Source organism: Tiliqua scincoides, chromosome 1 (genome assembly GCF_035046505.1).
Source record: "Tiliqua scincoides isolate rTilSci1 chromosome 1, rTilSci1.hap2, whole genome shotgun sequence".
Taxonomy (NCBI): domain Eukaryota; kingdom Metazoa; phylum Chordata; class Lepidosauria; order Squamata; family Scincidae; genus Tiliqua; species Tiliqua scincoides.
This window is the reverse complement of record NC_089821.1, coordinates 14,542,833-14,561,446: the sequence shown is the minus strand read 5'-3', so window position 1 is coordinate 14,561,446 and position 18,614 is coordinate 14,542,833. Positions and strand designations below refer to the sequence as shown.

Here is an 18,614-nt window from a genome sequence, read left to right as displayed (position 1 = left end):
AGTAGCTGTTCTGGCATTCTGGGTCATGCACACCCTTCGTTGATCAGTTCTTCTGTATGGATCGCGAGGCAGTCAAGTCCCCCATGAGCATCTCAGGCATGGTACAGCAAAGGAGGTGCTGCTGAGGTATGTGGAAGAAAACAATGACAGCAAGGAATAAACTATCTTGAAGATGCTTCCCACCAACAAAGATGAGTCTTCCGATAACAAGAACCTTTTGCACTGGACAAGCCATCCCAGGCTGCAGGTGTTGCAAACAACCCCCTGCTGTTTGAACCACTGCAACAGACATCTTCTGAAACAAGAAATTCCTCCCCATCTCTTGTGGAGAACACTTTGGAAAGTTGGAGAGATTGGTCAGCCAGCAAGTAAAGGGAGAACCCGACAGTTAGTGATGTCTTTCCTATCTTTGGCATTGATTGCAGTAAGGACAGGACAAGTTCTGAACTACAATGGTGCCTCGCAAGACGAAATTAATTTGTTCTGTGAGTCGTTTCGTATTGCGAAATTTTTGTCTTGCGAGGCATCACTGCAAACTGCAAACAAACAAAAAAAAAAAGCAAAAAAAATTCGTCTTGCGAAGCACGGCCATAGAAAAATTTGTCTTGCGAATCACCAAAAAAATCGCAAAACGCTTTCGTCTTGCGAGTTTTTCGTTGCGTGAGGCATTCGTCTTGCGAGGCACCACTGTATTTAAAACCAATGATTTAGAAACTTGGGGAGGAGGGTCAATCAACAGGAGTGGGGAGGGCAGAAATTGGTGGTTTCATCTGCCATGTCTTTAGCACTGACCACAGTAAGAATTGGAAAGGTACTGTACTAATTAAAAATGTGTTCTCCTTTACAGAAACTGTACAACGGAGACCTCAGATGACCAGGGAAAGAGGATGACCAGGGCAGCATCCCGCAGAAGCAGCACTGTCATGAGTTCTCTAGCGAGCTATTGCATGCAAATCAGGAGGTAAGAGCAAAGCATGGGATGAGTGTGTGGCGAGAGCAGCAGCCAGCCAGGGTGAGCCTTGGACAATATGACCAAAACTTCAGGTGTTGATGCAGCAATGGCTCCAGGACATTAGGAAGCTGGTTGGGGAACTCAGCACATAATGAGAGCTTTCATGGAGAGGTAGAATGCTGTGATGGAGGCTTACCTCTCCAAGTATTACCCTTCACAAGCTGAGGGGAGGAGAAGCACTAGGAGGTCACTGATGGAGCCAGCGACGCCCCCCCCCTTCTGTCAACCCATTTGCCAGCAGTTGTCTTGTGGACATTTGTAAATAGATTTTGTAATTACTTGATGTTACATAGAAATGCAACACCTATTTGGTGTGTACAGGTGGAGCCTATTTATGCATGTGAGTTCCATTCCCTGACACAGAGTGATTAAGAAAAAATGCATTGTGCTAAATTGCATAGATCTGCAGCCTGACACTTGGGGATGGAAGGAAACTAAGGCAGCTGTTCTCAATCTCTGCTCCTCCTAGCTGCCAATACTCAGTCCTCCCCTTTGCCAGCTGTCTCCGCTTCTTTCACAGGTGGGACGCTGAGCTTTTAAGAGTTCAGTCCTATGTGTTGCTACTCAGAAGTAAGCCCCATTGTAGTCAGTAGGGCTTACTCCCAGGAAAGTGTGGATTGGATTGTAGCCTGAAAGCCCAGTCCTATGCCTGCCTACTCAGAACTGTCCCATTCTAGTCAATGGGGCTTACTCCTACGAAAGTGTGGATTGGATTGTAGCCTCAATCTCATGCTTTGGCTTGCTGGGAAGACTTGCTTGCTGGGCTGTTTTGTTTGTGTAGGCTGGAGCACAGGGAACCTGCATCATCTCAGTCTAAAGGGGGGGGGGGAATTTGGTAAAGACTCCCTGGTTTTTTTTAAACCAATCCCCTCTGTTGCTACCGCACTTGCCACGCTGTGTGAGTGTGAGTTCCACCTTGATGCACATGCTCTGGCTACAGAGGTTTTCACCCCCCCTCCCCCTCTTCAGCCTCTGCTGGCTCAGGGCTCCAGGAGTGTTATTGTTCCTTGGCAAGGGGAACTTCTTCCATGGCTCCAGGGCTATTCCCTGCCTGGGTGAGGCAGAGCCTTTTTGCAGTCTTGGGTTGCCTTGAAAAGGAGCAAGATGCCAGTTCAGGGCAAAGGAGGCAAAGGTGTGTGCGACTTTTAGTTCCCACCACCCCATTCCTGTTGAGACAAATCCGCAGATAAAAAATCCGCGGATAAATAGGTTGCACCTGTATTTGTAAATAGTTGCCACTGAACAGGAATGCAGCACTTGTAATAACCTGCTGCTGAATTGGAAAGTGGTGACCAAGCTGTTCCAAATTTATTTCAGAATGTTTATGGACAAATGAAGCATTTTAAAAATAAACCTCCACTTGTTCAACAAAAACACCCATCTCTTTATTTGAAACACTAACGCAGTGCTTCCCAAACGTTTTAGTACCAGGACCCCCTTTTTAAAATGGCAATCAATCATGACCCACTACACGAAAAAGATATATTTTAATTTATCAATAATAAAAAAATTAATTAAAAATTGGGGTCCTGAGCTCCAAAGGCGCTAGAGGCCTTTCATACAGTACTTGTGTTTTGAGGTTTGCTAGACTTTCCCTAGAAATGGACTTCTAGGACTGTTCCCCCCACACCTTTACAGTACTCAGAAGGCTGAACTTGAGAGCAAGATGTCTAGCCTGGAAGTCCCTAACTGCACAAAAAGCTGAAATTGGGTTCACACGTGATCTACAGAGAAAATTGTAAATTATGACGTTTTAATTTGGGAGTACAATGATTACTTCATACTACAGGATAGCATTCCAACTAACCATTTTCTAATGCAAGAAGAACTGAACAAGGATGCTTACAAAGTTTTTTTGATGTTTTAAGAACTCCTCATTACTCACTGGGGGTTTCCGACCCACAGTTTGGGAATCACTGCACAAATGTATCCAGCCCCTCACCACTGAAGCAGCTGCAGAGAACATCTCTTGAGTTTTTCAGCTGAAATCATGGGGATCCACCAGTGCCACCCATCCTGCCTGTTAACCCACTGGCGCTCTTCCCTGATTCCACTTGGGCTGCTCTTCCTGTGTGACCCACAATCAACTGAGCTGGGGAGAACCACCACCTTCTTGGTCAGAAAATAGAATGCGAAAAGAACCTCCCTACTAATGCTGTACTAGCCAATTGTGCTCTACTCTCTGTAGTGCTGCATGTGACATCAGATTTGCCAAACTGAAGCCAGGAAATAATAGTTACTTTCTACCCACAGACGTACCAGTTACTCTGGGAAGAACATTACCCATTTGGAGGTTAAAGTATCTCATTGCCCAACTTCTTTTCTCTCCTCTCTCCTCTTTTCTCTCTCTTCTTTTCTCTCCTCTCTCACTTTTTTTTTTTGGGCAGGGCATCTTGGGGATATAGCTTTTTCTTTCAAAAGTTTATTTTTGAAAATCTCAAATTTATGGAGTGTGGGGCATTCCCCTCCACTTTCCTCCACTGGAAACAACAGGCAATGATGTCATCCAGATTGGGAGAATGCAACAGGAGCTTCCAAGGTCAGTAAGAGGCTCAGGGCAGGTGGGCAAGCTTTTTCTTGTGTTTGAAAACTGCACTAGTGCTCTGTCCATCGGTTCAAGGTTTCTACTGCCATTGGAAGCTCCCATTGCGATCTCACTGCCGAGCAGCAGGTGCTGCACAGACCCACCCAACATCGCCCAGCACACCACCGGTAGTACAAATACCACCTGTTGAGAACCCCTGATGTAGTATGATTAGTATGCCTGAACCAGGAAGTTTTCTGTCTTCAGAAGGACCAACTCCTTAGGGATGAATTCCTTAGGGATCCCTTTCAATAGGCAAGTGCTGCTGGGATACATGCAAACCCAGGAAGTTTGCCAAAGGATAACCAACAGCACTGGAGGGGGAACTAGAACTTTTTTGCCACAAAGAAACTCTGAACTGGAGCAAGTGTGTGGTTTTAAGTCCTATATGTATTGATGCTCATAAATGTGCAGTTGTCTTTTCAGCCACACTAGACGCTGTTCCAGAACCACCTTTCAGAGCGCGATACCATAGTCTTTCGAGACTGAAGGTTGCCAACTGTGACAAAATACATCTGGTGAGGACCTCAGTTTAGGGAAGAGTTCCACTGAAGTCAGTGAGACATTCAGGTATTTATGTTCTATCCAAAAATACTTTATGAAGCATCAACTGACTTCTTTCACATAACTCACCCCTTGAATTCCTGATTGGCCCCTCTTACACTGAAGCACCCCCCCTCATTCTACACTAAGAGACTACCAATCAGGGTCTATTTCAACCACAGATTTTCAAAAGGTGCTGATGACTGCAAAGCCCTTTGCATGAGGAGCACTCTTTGTGCTACTCTGTATATAGCCCTATACATACAACATAGTTTTAGTCCCAATTGCCTCTGTTGCACAATAGTGGCATATACTTTGAATCCATTTCTAGCAACAATATTGCTAAGCGCCTGTGTTCATTTTCCAGCTACAGCAATAAACTTATGTTGTACTATTCTTGTGAATGGGCAAGAAAACTAACACTGGCTCAGTTTCCCTTCTCAATCCATGCAACTTGCTGCACTGAGGTAACTGGAGAAGGTAAGGCAGGTGCCAGAGAACAGAGATGTAACTAAAAGACCCAGCACCTGGGGCAGTGGCATCGTGATGTCACTTCCGAGTTTTCCCTGGAGGAGACGGCTCTGGTGGCTTCATAGCCCTCATTCCTTATCCTGTGGAGGCTCCCAAAGGTGAATGGGAGAGTGTGAAGACACCAGCATCTCCTCCTACAGGGAGAACCCAAAAATGACAGCCTTACACATTGCACACCCTCCAGTGTAGCACTTGGGGCATGTGTTTCTCAGGATCCACCCTAGTTACACCTCTGGAGGTAACTGGAGAATATAATAAGGCATGTCCCAGAGAAGCCTCTGGAGAGAGACTGCGGACCTCAAAGTTGCACCTTGCAAGAAAAGGAAATGTGCAAGTTCTCCACTAGTAGAACTAAGAGATGCAAAAATATAAAGGTGTCACACAGTAAAATACAGCATAAACAAAGAGTGGGCCGACTCTTTATGAAGATTGGCTACTAGGAGCCTAAGCAGAAAGCTTAAAAGAATAACTAGAACTAACACGGCAGCACCTGGAACAGATGCAGCATAAGAGAATTGGGGGATCAAGCCAAAGGGGGTCCATCCAGTCCAGCTTCCTGCATCTCAAAGTGATGCATCAGATGCCTCAGGGAGTACCCAAAACAACAACCTGCATCCTGGCGCCCTCCCTTGCATCTGGCATTCTGTCAGAGCCTACATCTAAAACTACTTGCACAAACATAAGAACATAAGAACAGCCCCACTGGATCAGGCCAAAGGCCCATCTAGTCCAGCTTCCTGTATCTCACAGCGGCCCACCAAATGCCCCAGGGAGCACACCAGATAACAAGAGACATCATCCTGGTGCCCTCCCTTGCATCTGGCATTCTGACAAAGCCCATTTCTAAAATCAGGAGGTTGCACATACGTACACATCATGGCTTGTAACCCGTAATGGATATTTCCTCCAGAAACTTGTTCAATCCCCTTTTAAAGGCATCCAGGCCAGAGTGCCATCACCACATCCTGTGGCAAGGAGTTCCACAGACCGACCACACGCTGAGTAAAGAAATATTTTCTTTTGTCTGTCCTAACTCTCCCAACACTCAATTTTAGTGGATGTCCCCTGGTTCTGGTATTATGTGAGAGTGTAAAGAGCATCTCCCTATCCACTCTGTCCATCCCCTGCATAATTTTGTATGTCTCAATCATGTCCCCCCTGAGGCGTCTCTTTTCTAGGCTGAAGAGGCCCAAACGCCGTAGCCTTTCCTCATAAGGAAGGTGCCCCAGCCCCGTAATCATCTTAGTCGCTCTCTTTTGCACCTTTTCCATTTCCACTTTTTTTTTTTTTGAGATGCGGCGACCAGAACTGGACACAATACTCCAGGTGTGGCCTTACCATAGATTTGTACAACGGCATTATAATACTAACCGTTTTGTTCTCAATACCCTTCCTAATGATCCCAAGCATAGAATTGGCCTTCTTCACTGCCGCCGCACATTGGGTCAACACTTTCATCGACCTGTCCACCACCACCCCAAGATCTCTCTCCTGATCTGTCACAGACAGCTCAGAACCCATCAGCCTATATCTAAAGTTTTGATTTTTTGCCCCAATGTGCATGACTTTACACTTACTGACATTGAAGCGCATCTGCCATTTTGCTGCCCATTCTGCCAGTTTGGAGAGATCCTTCTGGAGCTCCTCACAATCACTTCTGGTCTTCACCACTCGGAAAAGTTTGGTGTTCTCTGCAAACTTAGCCACTTCACTGCTCAATGAATTTGAGCAAAAAGTATTTTGTATTGACATTTTGTATTTATTTCAATTTATGTTCTTATGACACTTCACTGTCTCCAGGTCATTTATGAAGAGGTTGAAAAGCACCGGTCCCAGGACAGATCCTTGGGGCACACCGCTTTTCACCTCTCTCCATTGTGAAAATTGCCCATTGACACCCACTCTGTTTCCTGGACTTCAACCAGTTCTCAATCCAGGAGAGGACCTGTCCTCTAATTCCCTGACTGTGGAGTTTTTTCAGTAGCCTTTGTCGAGGGACCGTGTCAAACGCCTTCTGAAAGTCCAGATATATAATGTCCATGGGTTCTCCCGCATCCACATGCCTGTTGACCTTTTCAAAGAATTCTATAAGGTTCGTGAGGCAAGACTTACCCTTACAGAAGCCATGCTGACTCTCCCTCAGCAAGGCCTTTTCATCTATATGTTTTGAGATCCTATCTTTGATGAGGCATTCCACCATCTTACCCGGTATGGATGTTAGGCTGACGAGCCTATAGTTTCCCGGGTCCCCCCTCTTTCCCTTTTTAAAAATAGGCGTGACATTTGCTATCCTCCCATCTTCTGGCACCGTGGCCGTTTTGAGGGACAAGTTGCATATCTTAGTCAAGAGATCTGCAACTTCATTCTTCAATTCCTTAATAACTCTTGGGTGGATGCCATCAGGGCCCAGTGACTTATTGATCTTTAATTTATCAATGAGGTCTGAAACATCTTCTCTTTTAACCTCTATCTGACTTAACTGCTCGGTGAGGAGGGGCCGTTCGGGCAGCGGTATCTGCCCGAGGTCTTCTGCCGTGAAGACAGATGCAAAGAACTCATTTAATTTCTCTGCCATCTCTAAGTCTCCTTTTATCTCCCTCCCTCACCATCCAGAGGGCCAACCGCTTCTCTGGCGGGTTTCCTGCTTCTAACATATTTGAAGAAGCTTTTATTATTCCCCTTAATGTTACTGGCCATGCGTTCCTCATAGTCTCGCTTGGCCTCCCGTATCACCTTCTTACATTTCTTTTGCCACAGTTTATGTTCCTTTTTATTCTCCTCATTAGGGCAAGACTTCCATTTACGGAAGGAAGCTTCCTTGCCCTTCACAGCCTCTCTAACTTGGCTGGTTAGCCATGCGGGCACCCTCCTGGATTTAGTGGAACCCTTCTTTCTTTGCGGTATACACCTCTGCTGGGCCTCTATTACTGTTGTTTTAAGCAGCCTCCATGCACTCTGGAGAGATTGGACTCTTTTTACCCTCCCTTTCAACCTCCTTCTAACCAGCCTCCTCATTTGGGGGAAGTCTGCCTGTCGGAAGTCAAGGGTTTTTGTTAGAGATTTGCCTGGTATTCTTCCCCCAACGTGCACGTCAAAACCCATCATGGCTTTTAACTTGTGATGGACTTTCCCTCCAGAAATCTGTCCGAGCCCCTTCTAGGCATCTAGACCAGACATCATCACCATATGCTGCAGCAATAAACTTCCTAGTGGGATCCTCTACACCAGTGGTTCCCAACCTTTAGGACACCATAGACCACTGAGGCAAAGACTGGAATTGTCGTGGACCACATGCAACCCCCCACCCTTGCACACAAAAAATACATTTAAATTTGTAATACAAGCAGCCCTCATTATCCATGGCAGGGGTGTCCAAAGTTTTTGGCAGAAGGACCACATCATCTCTGACACTGTGAATAAATTTACATAAGTTTACATAAATGAATATATTAAAGATGAACTTATATGAACGAATGAAGGTCTTGCAATAGCTCAAGGCCTATAAAAGGCCTGGTACAAAGCAAGGCTGGCCTTTCCTTTGCTGCTGCTACCGCATCACAGACGTGAAACAGCAAGCAGTGGAGGGAGCCCTCATCCCACAGCTCACACAAAGGGTCAAACAATTGCCCTCATGCTGAGAGCAGTTGCGCCGGGCCAGTGCAGGCTCCCGCAAGTGTCCGGAGGCCAGAGGCTCATTGGAGACTGGGGGCTCCCTGAGGGCCGCACTAAGAGTTCTCAAGGGCCGCAAGTGGCCCCAGGGCTGGGGTTTGGGCACCCCTGATCCATGGGGACTCAATTCCCAGAACCTCTGTGGATAAGGAAAACTGCGGGTATTCAAAACCTGCAGTTCCCCCCTCCCCGAACCCCACAGGATCTGAGCTCCAGTTGGTCCAGAGATTCTTCTGAAGCCCACAGATGTTGAAGGCACACATGCACAGCCTCCGTGGGCTTCAGAAAAGCTTCCCTCACCTCCAGAGGTTTGCGGTTGGCCTGCATCAGGACTTTGGGGACCCGCAGTTGAAGAAATCTGCAGGTACCAAACCTGCTGTCTGTAATTATAAAAGGTTTATTAGAGATTTATTATTTATAGAGAAGATTCGTGGTTTTCTGCTTTTGCTGCTAACTACAGGTGGGTCGTTCTCTGCCATCTCTGGTGGTCCATGGGGGACTGCTTGTGCAGAGAGACACAGGAAATGTTCAAAAGTGATTTTTTTTGCCTGAGACCTCACGGACCACTGCTCAGCGTCTCGTGGACTACCTGTGGTCCCTGGACCATGGGTTGGAAACCAGTGCTCTACACCCACCCAGACTGAAGAACCTGAGTCCTTGTCAAAGGGGGCCCATCTAGACCTGCTTCCTGAATCTCACAGTGGCCCACAGTGGCCCACCAGATGCCTCAGGAAGCACACAAGACACCTACATCCTGGTGCCTCCTTTGCAATTGGCATGTCATAAGAACCTAAGAGCCCTGCTGGATCAAGCCAAAGGCCCATCTAGTCCAGCTTCTTGTCTCTCAGTGGCCCACCAGCACATACAAATTCACTAGAGACCTGTAACTCTTGCATCTGGCATTCTGAGGGAGCCTATTTCTAGAACTAGGAGGTTGCACAGACCCATCATGGCTTGTAACTCATGAGGAACTTTTCCTCCAGAAATCTGTCCAATCCTCTTTTTAAAAGGCATCTAAGCCAAATGTCATCCTGCGGCAAGGAGTTCCACAATCTAGAATCCTAGTCTTCGATTCTATCACCACATCCTTGTCAAGCAGTTCCACAGACTAATGACATGCTGGGTAAATTTTCTTTTGTTGGAACACTTTCAACACTCAACGTTAGAGGATGTCCCCTGGTTCCGGTGTTGAGCGGGAAGGAAAAGAGCATCCCTCTATACATCACTGCATCCTGTGGCAAGGAATTCCACAGACTAACCACACGCTGGCGAAGAGACCTTTGTCCTAAGTCTCCCACACTTCATGTAAGGGGGTGCCCCCTGGTTCTGGGCTGCGGAGAGGAAAAAGAGTGCCCCTCTGCCCATCACCACATCCTGTGGCAGGGAGTTCCACAGAGTAACCACACGCTGGATGAAGAGACCTTTGTTCTAACTCCCCCACAGTCAGTGTTATGGGGTGCCCCCTGGTTCTGTGCCGTGTAGGAGGGAAACCATCGCCACCGCCACATCCTGTGGCAGGGAGTTCCACAGACCAACCACACTCAGTGGCTGCCCCCCAACAGGTTCTGGCGTGGGAGGGAAAGGAGCCTCCCCCGCCACGCGAGCCTCCGCCCGTGCCCCGGAGGCCCAGCCAGCCTCCTCCCTCCCGCCACCTGCTCCAGGAGGGCGCCCGGGAGCCGAGCCCCGCGCTCCCCGAGGCAGCCGCTCTGCGCCTCAGAGCCCGCCCGCAGCGCCTCAGGGGGGAGCCGGGCCCCTCGGGAGCCGGCGGGGGCGGGCCCGGGCCGGCGCGCGCAGCCCACCTGGTCGAGGTTCTCCTCGCTGCCGCTGTCCTCGGTGTCGGAGTCGATGAGGACGCGGCCTTTCCGCTTCTTCACCATGGCGGAGCTCGCCGCTCCTCACAGCGGGCCCGCGCGGTGCGGTACTCGGAGCGGCCGGGCCTGCGCCCGCCAGCCAGCCAGCCCGGGACACAAAGGGCACCGAGCATGCGCCATGAGCCGCCCCGCCTGCCGGGGGCGGGGCCCGCGCGGTGGGCGGGGTCGGCGCCTGTGGTCGGTTGGGCGAGGGAGCGGTCGCGAGGGGCTGCGGAGACGGCTGGCGGCGCTCCTCGGAGGCCCCGCGGCCAGGATAGAGGCAGCCGGCGCCGCCTCGGCCTTCGCTTCTCCCACCTCAGGAGCCTCCGTCGCGGAGAAGAGCGTCCCTCGGAGACGGCGGCCCTCGGAGAGCACGGAACCTCCGGCAGCGGCTCTTGTTTCCTGAGGGGGCGGAGCGTGAAAAGGGCGGACGCGGCGGCTGCCCGGACGGCTTTCAGGGCGGACGTGCTGCTGGAGGGCGCGAGGGAGGCAGGTGAGGGCGTGTGGAGGGAGGGCTGCAGCAGCGCCCCGGGTGGGTCGCGACCCTCCCTCAGTCGGGGGCCCCTCCCTTTCCCGGTTGGCACAGCTGAGGTCCGTGGCTGCTCCTGAACACACTTTCCTGGGAGCGGTGGCGTAGCCGGACGGGGGGGGGTGAGCGGCCCCTCCCTTCGGAGCCATTCCCGGGGGGGGGAAAACGGAGCGGCTCTGTTTTGCCCCCCCCCGCCGGGAATGGCTCCGAAGGGAGGGGCCGCTCACCCCCCCGCTCAGCGCTCCGCCCCCCTCCAGCTACGCCACCGCCTGGGAGGAAGCCCATTGACTGTGATGGGACTTGCCTCTGAGCAAACATGTATAGCAGTGGAGCCATTCCCTTCTTAGCCATTGGGGGGGGCAAAACGGAGCTGAGCGGTGGCTCAGAGTAAACAGAAGAAAAAAAATAGTCTGATCTTAACTCTTAAACGTGCCTGTTTTTTCAGAAATTCAGTGCCCTGAATTTGAGTTTGGGATATAAGAACCCTTTTATCACAGAACAGAGACCAGACTGCCAGTGTCACCTGAACCCTTGCTTTTTGCCATCCTTCCAGCTTGGATCACCTGCCCTGCCTGTAGTTTTTTTCTCAATTTGAATAGTCTGCCTCCAATTAAAACCCAATTCTTGTAGTGATAAATGAAGCACAGTTGAACATGTTGAGTTTAATGGCTTATATTCCTAATTTTTTACAATATTATGCAAGGGAACAGGTATGTTGTCCTAGCACAATATTGTTAAAAATAAAGAATATTTATTAGAGGTTTCTGACATGCTGTAATGCCAGTAAAGTTATGAAATTAGGTAATGAAATTAGGCAGATATGCACATCTTAGGCTTTAGGAAATAATTTAAACCAGGGGTCTCCAAACTTTTCAGCCGGAGGGCCCCATCAAATATTTGGTGTGGTGTGGAGGGCCAGAAAAAAAATTTAAATAAATAAATTAGAGATGGAACTTAGATGAGTGAATAAATGAATGAATGGGCTCATTCATTCAACCTCTCTGGCTCTCAGAACACCCTCCAGACACAATCAGAGCACAGTTCTGGTCATGTTCAGCTGAGTGGGCCAGAGGTTTTCAGGAGACATGAGGTTGGCTGCGAGCTGGAAAGAGTCCTTGCTGCAGGCCGCATCTGGCCCCTGAGCTGGGGTTTGGAGACCCCTGATTTATACCAACAGATATGCTTCATAATATGTCTGTTGTTCTGTGTTTACAGATACCATCAAGCAACACGAACCAGAAATAGACTTCAGTGTTGGTTTTTTTTGATACAAAGAGTTTCTTGAGAAAGAACGTTTTGGAAAAAAATTATGTGGATATTGTTATGGCTTTAACCCTCAAGGTCCTGGATAGTGTTGGTCGTCATAGTAAATGTCATCGGTATAGTGGCTTCTGTCCCTTGTTTAGACTGCATGTAGATGGTTGTAACCCAAGATGGCACGGTAGTTATAAGAGACCAGGAACACCCCCTGACAATACTCCACCATGGAAGAAAATTGATTTTAGCTTTCAGAAGGGACTAGATGGGATCAAGACACATTTTGGGCGCTTAGCAAAAGAAATAGCTGACCACGTGAAAGGACCTGAGGGACGTCCGTTAAAGCAATATGTGATGGAACAGACAAGAGTGACTTGGGAGTTTCGTAGTGAAGATGACTTGAATAAATGGGTGATTTCTTCTGATGCTGAAATTGGAGGGAAAAGCGAAGTATACCTAGAAATGGGCAAGAATAACCAATCTGCTGTGCTGTATGGAACCCTCAATACTTCAGTACCACATGATGGGGAGACAAGATATAGTGGATACTGCTCCATGAGATCAAAACCACAATTAGTGAGTACAATGAATTTTAGTAATATTTATTGAGTACAAAATTGGAAGTTCTACTAATTAAGCCAGGTCTAATTAAGCTAGGCTTAATTAAGACATCATTTTAGTGATGTCATCTCTTCTGATACTGCCTTTGTGCATCACATTTTTTTTCTTCTTTGGATGATTAGTTTTTTTTTTCAATCCATGCCATGAATCTCTGCATCTTGTGGCTGCCCAACCCAACTGCTGCCATGGGGATTTGACTGGGGTCAGTACTTCACAGACTTTTGCCTGGAGATATTAACACCAGATGACCCCAGATGCCAAAGTGCCAACAGCTTGACACCTAGAGGCTCTCCCAGCTGGGGAGAAGGGCTGTGGAGGTGGGAGGGTTTAAAACACAAGGGAGAAAGGACAGAGTGTAGAGAGGGCAAAAAGGAAGAGCAAAACACCAGATAGTGTGGAAAGAGAGGAAGTAAAGTGGGTGGAGACAACAGCGGGAGCAAAAAGCAGGATGATAGTGAGAGAGGTGGGAATATACACAAGAAAAAAGAAAAAGAGTAGAAGGGGAGAAAACGGTCACCACCAGGAAGGAGCAAAGACCAGGACTAAGAAAGACATATTATAGGTAAGATGCAGCATGAGGTGAAAGATGAAAATGGGGGGAGAGGGAGCTAGGCAGTAGATATGAAGGGGTGAAGACGGAGAAAGAAAAGGGATTGCAGCAGCTGAAGAAGTGTGGTGGGGGAGTTTGAAGAGAAGACAGGAGCTAGAGGAAAAATGGCAGGCTCTGGAACTAGCCCCCAAGGATAGAGACCCCACTCTGGATAGATTGAGGAGATGTGTTAAGACAAGTGGTCATCCCAAAATGGTGGGGAAGGAGGGCTTCCATATTAAATGTCCTTCAAGAACCTGGCATGAGATAACAACCAGGAAAGGCAAACCTGTTACTCCTTTTGTGTTATCTACTCACCCCTTTATTTAAAATAAAGTATGCTCTTGAGCATTCTGAATGGCACTTCAACCCATACTTTTAACCCCTACCTAAGAAAGTAGGCCTTATCCCTACGCCTATGATGTGGACTGCCCCCGGGAGGTGGGGGCAGTGTGTCCACAGACATTTTAAGACATATTATTTCTGAAAAGAGGAATATTGTTTGAATCCATACTGTATAGTGAAATAAACCACATAGATCATTTCAGGCTGTGGACTGCAGTCATAGTTCCCAAAACAACTTTTTCCTGTGGTTGCTGTAGTATTCTACACTCCCTCCCTGCAGCATAGACATCTGTTCCCCAGTGTTTCTGGAAACTGGAAGTTGCAGTCATAGAACTGTTCCTGCCAAGTTTTTGTATTGGTTGGACCAAATGTAAACTACTCCTAACTAAGAAATGGAGTTCCTGTTTTGGGGCCGAAGCTACTCTTTCCAACTGGAGCAGGGCTATCCAAGTAGAAGTATTTACGAGATAGTCATGGCAATAGGATTTATACAAAGGAGCTAGCGTGGATGAATATTTTTAACTATTTTGTCTAAAAGTATCTGCTTTTCAAAAGAAGTCCTATTGTTATGGAATGGAAATACCTCTTCTCAATAAAGTTCTCAAAATGGTTGTGAAATGTGCTGTGTACAGCATTTCCAAAGACCTTATTAAGTTCCTTAGAATTCAGTTTACAATGGAGATAAGAGTAAAGATGCATTTGATTGGCTATAATAATTGGTTAAATGTTTAGGCAATATCATGTATTTTGGTAGGTTGCTTTTGATCGAAAGAAGCCTTACGATTGGTCAAATTTCAATAGTCTGCACCTTCGTATTCGTGGGGATGGTAGACCCTGGATGATAAACATCTATACAGAACCATACTTCTCGCATCAGAAAGAAGACCTCTATAACTATTTCTTGTTCACCCGTGGAGGTCCATACTGGGAAGAAATCAAGGTAATGTAATTAGTATTTCTACAAGACTAGAAAACATGCAGCCCTTCAGTGTTGTAGAATTAAACTAACTCAGGTGTTCCTTGTTTGCCAGAACGAGTTATTTATGAGTATTGACTTTTTGACAGTGTAAGTTGCAATATTTTGTTTAAATGAAATCATATATAGTGTATGGCAAAGAGGATTCAAGCTTGATGTTTAGCTTCTGCCAAACTCTTCAGACTTTAATACCTAAAAGTATCTTGCTCACAAGGAACTAGATACTTCAGTAACTGCCCAGTCCTAACCAACTTTCCAGCATTGATGCAGCTGCAGTATAGCCCTGAGGTAAGGGAACAAATGTTCCCTAACCTTGAAGAGGCCTCCGTGACTTCCCCCCCAAAAAAGATGCAGCATGTACCCTATTGGCGAGGCTGCATTGGTGCTGGAAATTTGAATAGGATTGGGCTGTAGGACTATTTCATGGGTGTCTCCCCTCCCCCAAAGTTCTTATAAGCCTTAAAAATTTGATAATTAAAAGATCAGAGAAGTGGGAGGCTGCTGCTTTATGATAAGCTGAGAGCATGTACATCTGTTTACTGCATCTTCTTATTAGAGCCTTAAAAACAACTGACTGTGTAAACTGAGTTAGGAGAAGAGTACTTTGCTAAAGGAGTTATTTGCAGTTACTCAGAGCTGCTCTGACTGTATTTTCCAAACATCTCTTAATGTGGGGATGCAGCAACTCTCTCAGGATTTTTTGCTTTGACTGTGCACAAGAAACAGGATATTAACAGCTGTATGGTAGTGAATGGTAGTCACCCTGAAATGAATAAAATGTAAATGAAATTCATTCCATGGCTTCAGAATCTGTATTGAATACTAATGTGTGGCCCAGTCTTGCAGAATGTCATTTGTCCAGGGTTGGTAACAATTCCTTCTCAGCAAGCAGCATGCTAGAACTGCCATTTTTGCTGCTTCATGAGTTATGGACTTGTAAGTCGTTTGTTCTGCTAGAGAACAATCATGTCTTACCAAATGATAGTAGCTTCATTTGTAATCAGTGAGGGAATACTGCGCTGGCATAGTAATAATGGTAGAGAAACCAAGGCTGCACTTCTGTGTATTTATTTAAGAGCGTTGACTATAGTGGAAATGACTACTCAAAGGTATAGAATTGCATTGTAAGTTACATAGCCAACTTACTGATATGCATAAGTTTTGTATTCAAAACTGGTGCCACTCTGAAAACTAGAAGATAAAACTTTGAACCACGTGAAGATGTTCGCTATCTGTGCTTGCTTGTCTTTCATTTGTAACTCTTTGACAGATCCCATTTTCTAAGTTCTTTTTTTCAAGCCGGGGGAGAATCCAGGATAACCAACATGCGCTCTGGTTAGATAAGGTAAGTGTTGTCCTGTAATTCGGTCTGCTAGTTGAAAATGCAAGATTTAAATTACATGGTTGAAACTAAATGTGGAAATGAATTCACCATATATCAGTGGTTACTTTCTCGCCTCTACTGTGCATGTTCAGCCCCCAAAATCACCTCCTGTCTCCTGCGTTGTTTGAACTGCAGAGAACTCTGAGGAGAGTCTTCCACAGTGCAAGGCATAAGAAACAAGATACAAACTAGTCTTCTGCATGCACGTGTGACTTAAGCTAAAATCTGTCTGTTTCTGGTATAGTGGCAGCTAAGAGTGAGCTACAAATCAGGTAGTCCTGGGTTCTAACCTGCCTGCAGCTTTGGCAGGTGTTTTCTACATGCATGCAGGCCACTTATGGTTTAAGCCAGTAATTAAACTAAGGGTAGTGCCTTAAGCAGCACCTCTTCAATATGACAGGCCCCTGCAAATCTGCTTCATGGGGATTAGGTTATGCCTGGAAATAGGACCTGTTTAGAATGCAGAGGCTGCAGGGTTAAGAGTAGAGGAAGTCCACCCCCGCTTGCATAAATATTGTGTCCTATCTTTTTTTTGAACATAAGACAACTCTTTTGGCTAGTGCCTTCTATCCTAAATTAAGCTATAGCAATATCCCCGGTAGCAGTGGGGATATGCCCCTGAAAGTTGAGTGCTGTGTAAAACAGTGCTATGGATATTACTGATAATATTACTGATGATGTTGGAAACTGGTGCTGATTGGTCCTAGGCTACCTAGAGTGCAACACTAGCTACAATAACTGTCAATGTACCCAGGACAGAAGAGCACTATATGAAAACCATTGCTAAAGGAAGCCAGTATTATGGGAGGTATGACTGCATTTTGTAGTAATGTGCTCATAAGAACATAAGAACAGCCCCACTGGATCAGGCCATAGGCCCATCTAGTCCAGCTTCCTGTATCTCACAGCGGCCCACCAAATGCCCCAGGGAGCACACCAGATAACAAGAGACCTCATCCTGGTGCCCTCCCTTGCATCTGGCATTCTGACACAACGCATTTCTAAAATCAGGAGGTTGCGCACACACATCAAGAATTTAGTTAGTACAGAGCAATATTTACATTGCTCCAAGAATTTACAGTTAGTAGTCATAACTAATTACAGCTGCAGGGTTCATTGAAAAGTATTCTTTCAAAAGAGACTAAAACAAATTTTGCTGTTTTTTTTAAACAGATCAGTACTATAGGGCTCACACTGGGTGACAAAGTTGATGGTCCATTCCAGCTGGAGATTGACTACATTGGACTGATCCAAGACAGAGCACACACAGAGGAATGTGCCTATGAGCTGTATGAAAGAAATCCTAAGCAGCAGAAGAACATTTGAGCTGTTCATTTGGAGCAGAAATGTTCCAACTTGAGTCTCCTACTGGTGGCTGACATTATTACAATACATCTGTAATTACCATACCTGTGTTTCTCCTATGCAAGTCATCTTTTCAAAATGGAGATGAATCAGTTAGAAGCAAACAGCAGTAGTTGGGCAAAGAAAAAAAAAACACAAGAACCCAGCCCACTGGTATGATTTAGTATCACCAGTTCAGAGCACAGTCCAGCAGATGAAGACAAAGTTGGATCTCACCTGCTTCCTGTTCGCTGAAAGGAAATAATTGTATGAAAAGTTGACTATTGTAATAGATGGATTATGGTTTGAACTTGGTCAATTACATCACATTTTTTCTACTAAGACAGAATGTGGTTTTAACAGACTGGTTATCCGGCAATCAAAAGTAAAGAATAGTTGCATTAAAATATCAGTTTTCAAAACATAACTGTAGCTGTAAGTTCCTGGCTTGATCCTATCCTCCCGCTTGCTGGTGCAGCTGTGCTGAAAAGGTGCATACAGTATCCAGTGAGGAGGGTGGAGTAGGTGGCTTCAGAAAGGGGATTTAAATCCGTAAGCCTCCCACCCCACAATTGGTTGCCTTGGACCTGGACCAATGATTTTGCTAGTGCAAGTCTGAAAGGGGGCAGGGAGGCTTCTGCTGGAGAGGATAGAATCTGGTAGATACCATCATCACTGGACCCACCCCCTCCCGTTGATTTACCTGCTGCAGCAAGTGGCCACCACTCCTATGTAAATGGGAAGTCTCTGGCCTTCCTGAAGCATGTGCTGCCAGGCTCCAAGGATGCCTTTCAGTAGGCAGTGCTGGTGGGACACCAGATAGGATTGGGCTGCCTAGGAACTGAATCAACTCAGCTGTGAATGGTGTTGGTGCAGTAGGATACCAAATTAGATTGCAGTTGATAAAGTGAACACCTGTGCTTGCAGAGGTATGATGCTATTAAATGCAAACTGCATTGTGGCTGTTTAAAAGTGAATATGGAGAACTGACAACTAGCCATTTTGTTGTGGAACATAGGATCCAATTCAGGCTTGAAACCAGCAAAATGCTGGTTTACTCTGTTAATAAGATGCATTTTGTGTTCTGGTCACTAAATTTTTGGAAGAGGGTACTTGTTCTGACCTTCATTTACCTCCACCAGAAAACTCTGTAACTACATGTGCAATCCTTGAATTTGGTGTTGTCAGCAGGCCTCATAACTGAGTTCAAGGAGCACTGTTTAAAATGAAGGTATAATTTATGCATGTGGGAGCTTGCTCTTTGAGTTATAAGATGTACCACCAAGAGTTAGTAACATTAAAGGGGCAAACCTTCTCTCCAGCCCATCTTCCAGCTCTAAACCACAATAAAGTCTAGAAAAAGGACAAACTTGATACTTG

The 18,614-nt window shown here is 46.4% G+C and overlaps 2 protein-coding genes across 3 annotated transcripts in view; one reads left to right on the top strand and one right to left on the bottom strand.

Moving 5' to 3' along the window:
- Positions 1–10,327, bottom strand: part of RTF1 (RTF1 homolog, Paf1/RNA polymerase II complex component) — a 45,161-nt gene extending 34,834 nt beyond the window's left edge. The window contains 2 exon segments of the mRNA XM_066630764.1: positions 10,139–10,227; positions 10,230–10,327. Of these exon segments, the coding sequence (XP_066486861.1) occupies positions 10,139–10,227; positions 10,230–10,323 (183 nt within the window). The 5' untranslated portion in view covers positions 10,324–10,327.
- A 25-nt stretch (positions 10,328–10,352) lies between these two features.
- On the top strand, positions 10,353–17,661 carry NDUFAF1 (NADH:ubiquinone oxidoreductase complex assembly factor 1). Of its 2 annotated transcripts, none has more exons than XM_066630754.1 (5): positions 10,353–10,678; positions 11,934–12,551; positions 14,285–14,470; positions 15,777–15,851; positions 17,064–17,661. In XM_066630754.1, the coding sequence occupies exons 2-5, from the start codon at positions 12,042–12,044 to the stop codon at positions 17,214–17,216; spliced, it is 924 nt and encodes a 307-aa protein (XP_066486851.1). In that variant the 5' UTR covers positions 10,353–10,678; positions 11,934–12,041; the 3' UTR covers positions 17,217–17,661. The 2 variants fall into 2 exon arrangements, with proteins under 2 accessions (XP_066486851.1, XP_066486844.1); XM_066630747.1 differs by having other exon boundaries at positions 10,353–10,682.
- The last annotated feature ends 953 nt before the right edge of the window (positions 17,662–18,614 follow it).

What these genes read in the sequence shown, in the direction of transcription:
- NDUFAF1 (XM_066630754.1), top strand. Translation starts at nt 12,042, where the DNA reads ATGGCTTTAACCCTCAAGGTCCTGGATAGTGTTGGTCGTCATAGTAAA. An exon ending in TGAGATCAAAACCACAATTA is followed by an intron (nt 12,552 to 14,284) that starts GTGAGTACAATG and finishes GTATTTTGGTAG; the next exon opens with GTTGCTTTTGATCGAAAGAA. An exon ending in ATGCGCTCTGGTTAGATAAG is followed by an intron (nt 15,852 to 17,063) that starts GTAAGTGTTGTC and finishes TTTTTTAAACAG; the next exon opens with ATCAGTACTATAGGGCTCAC.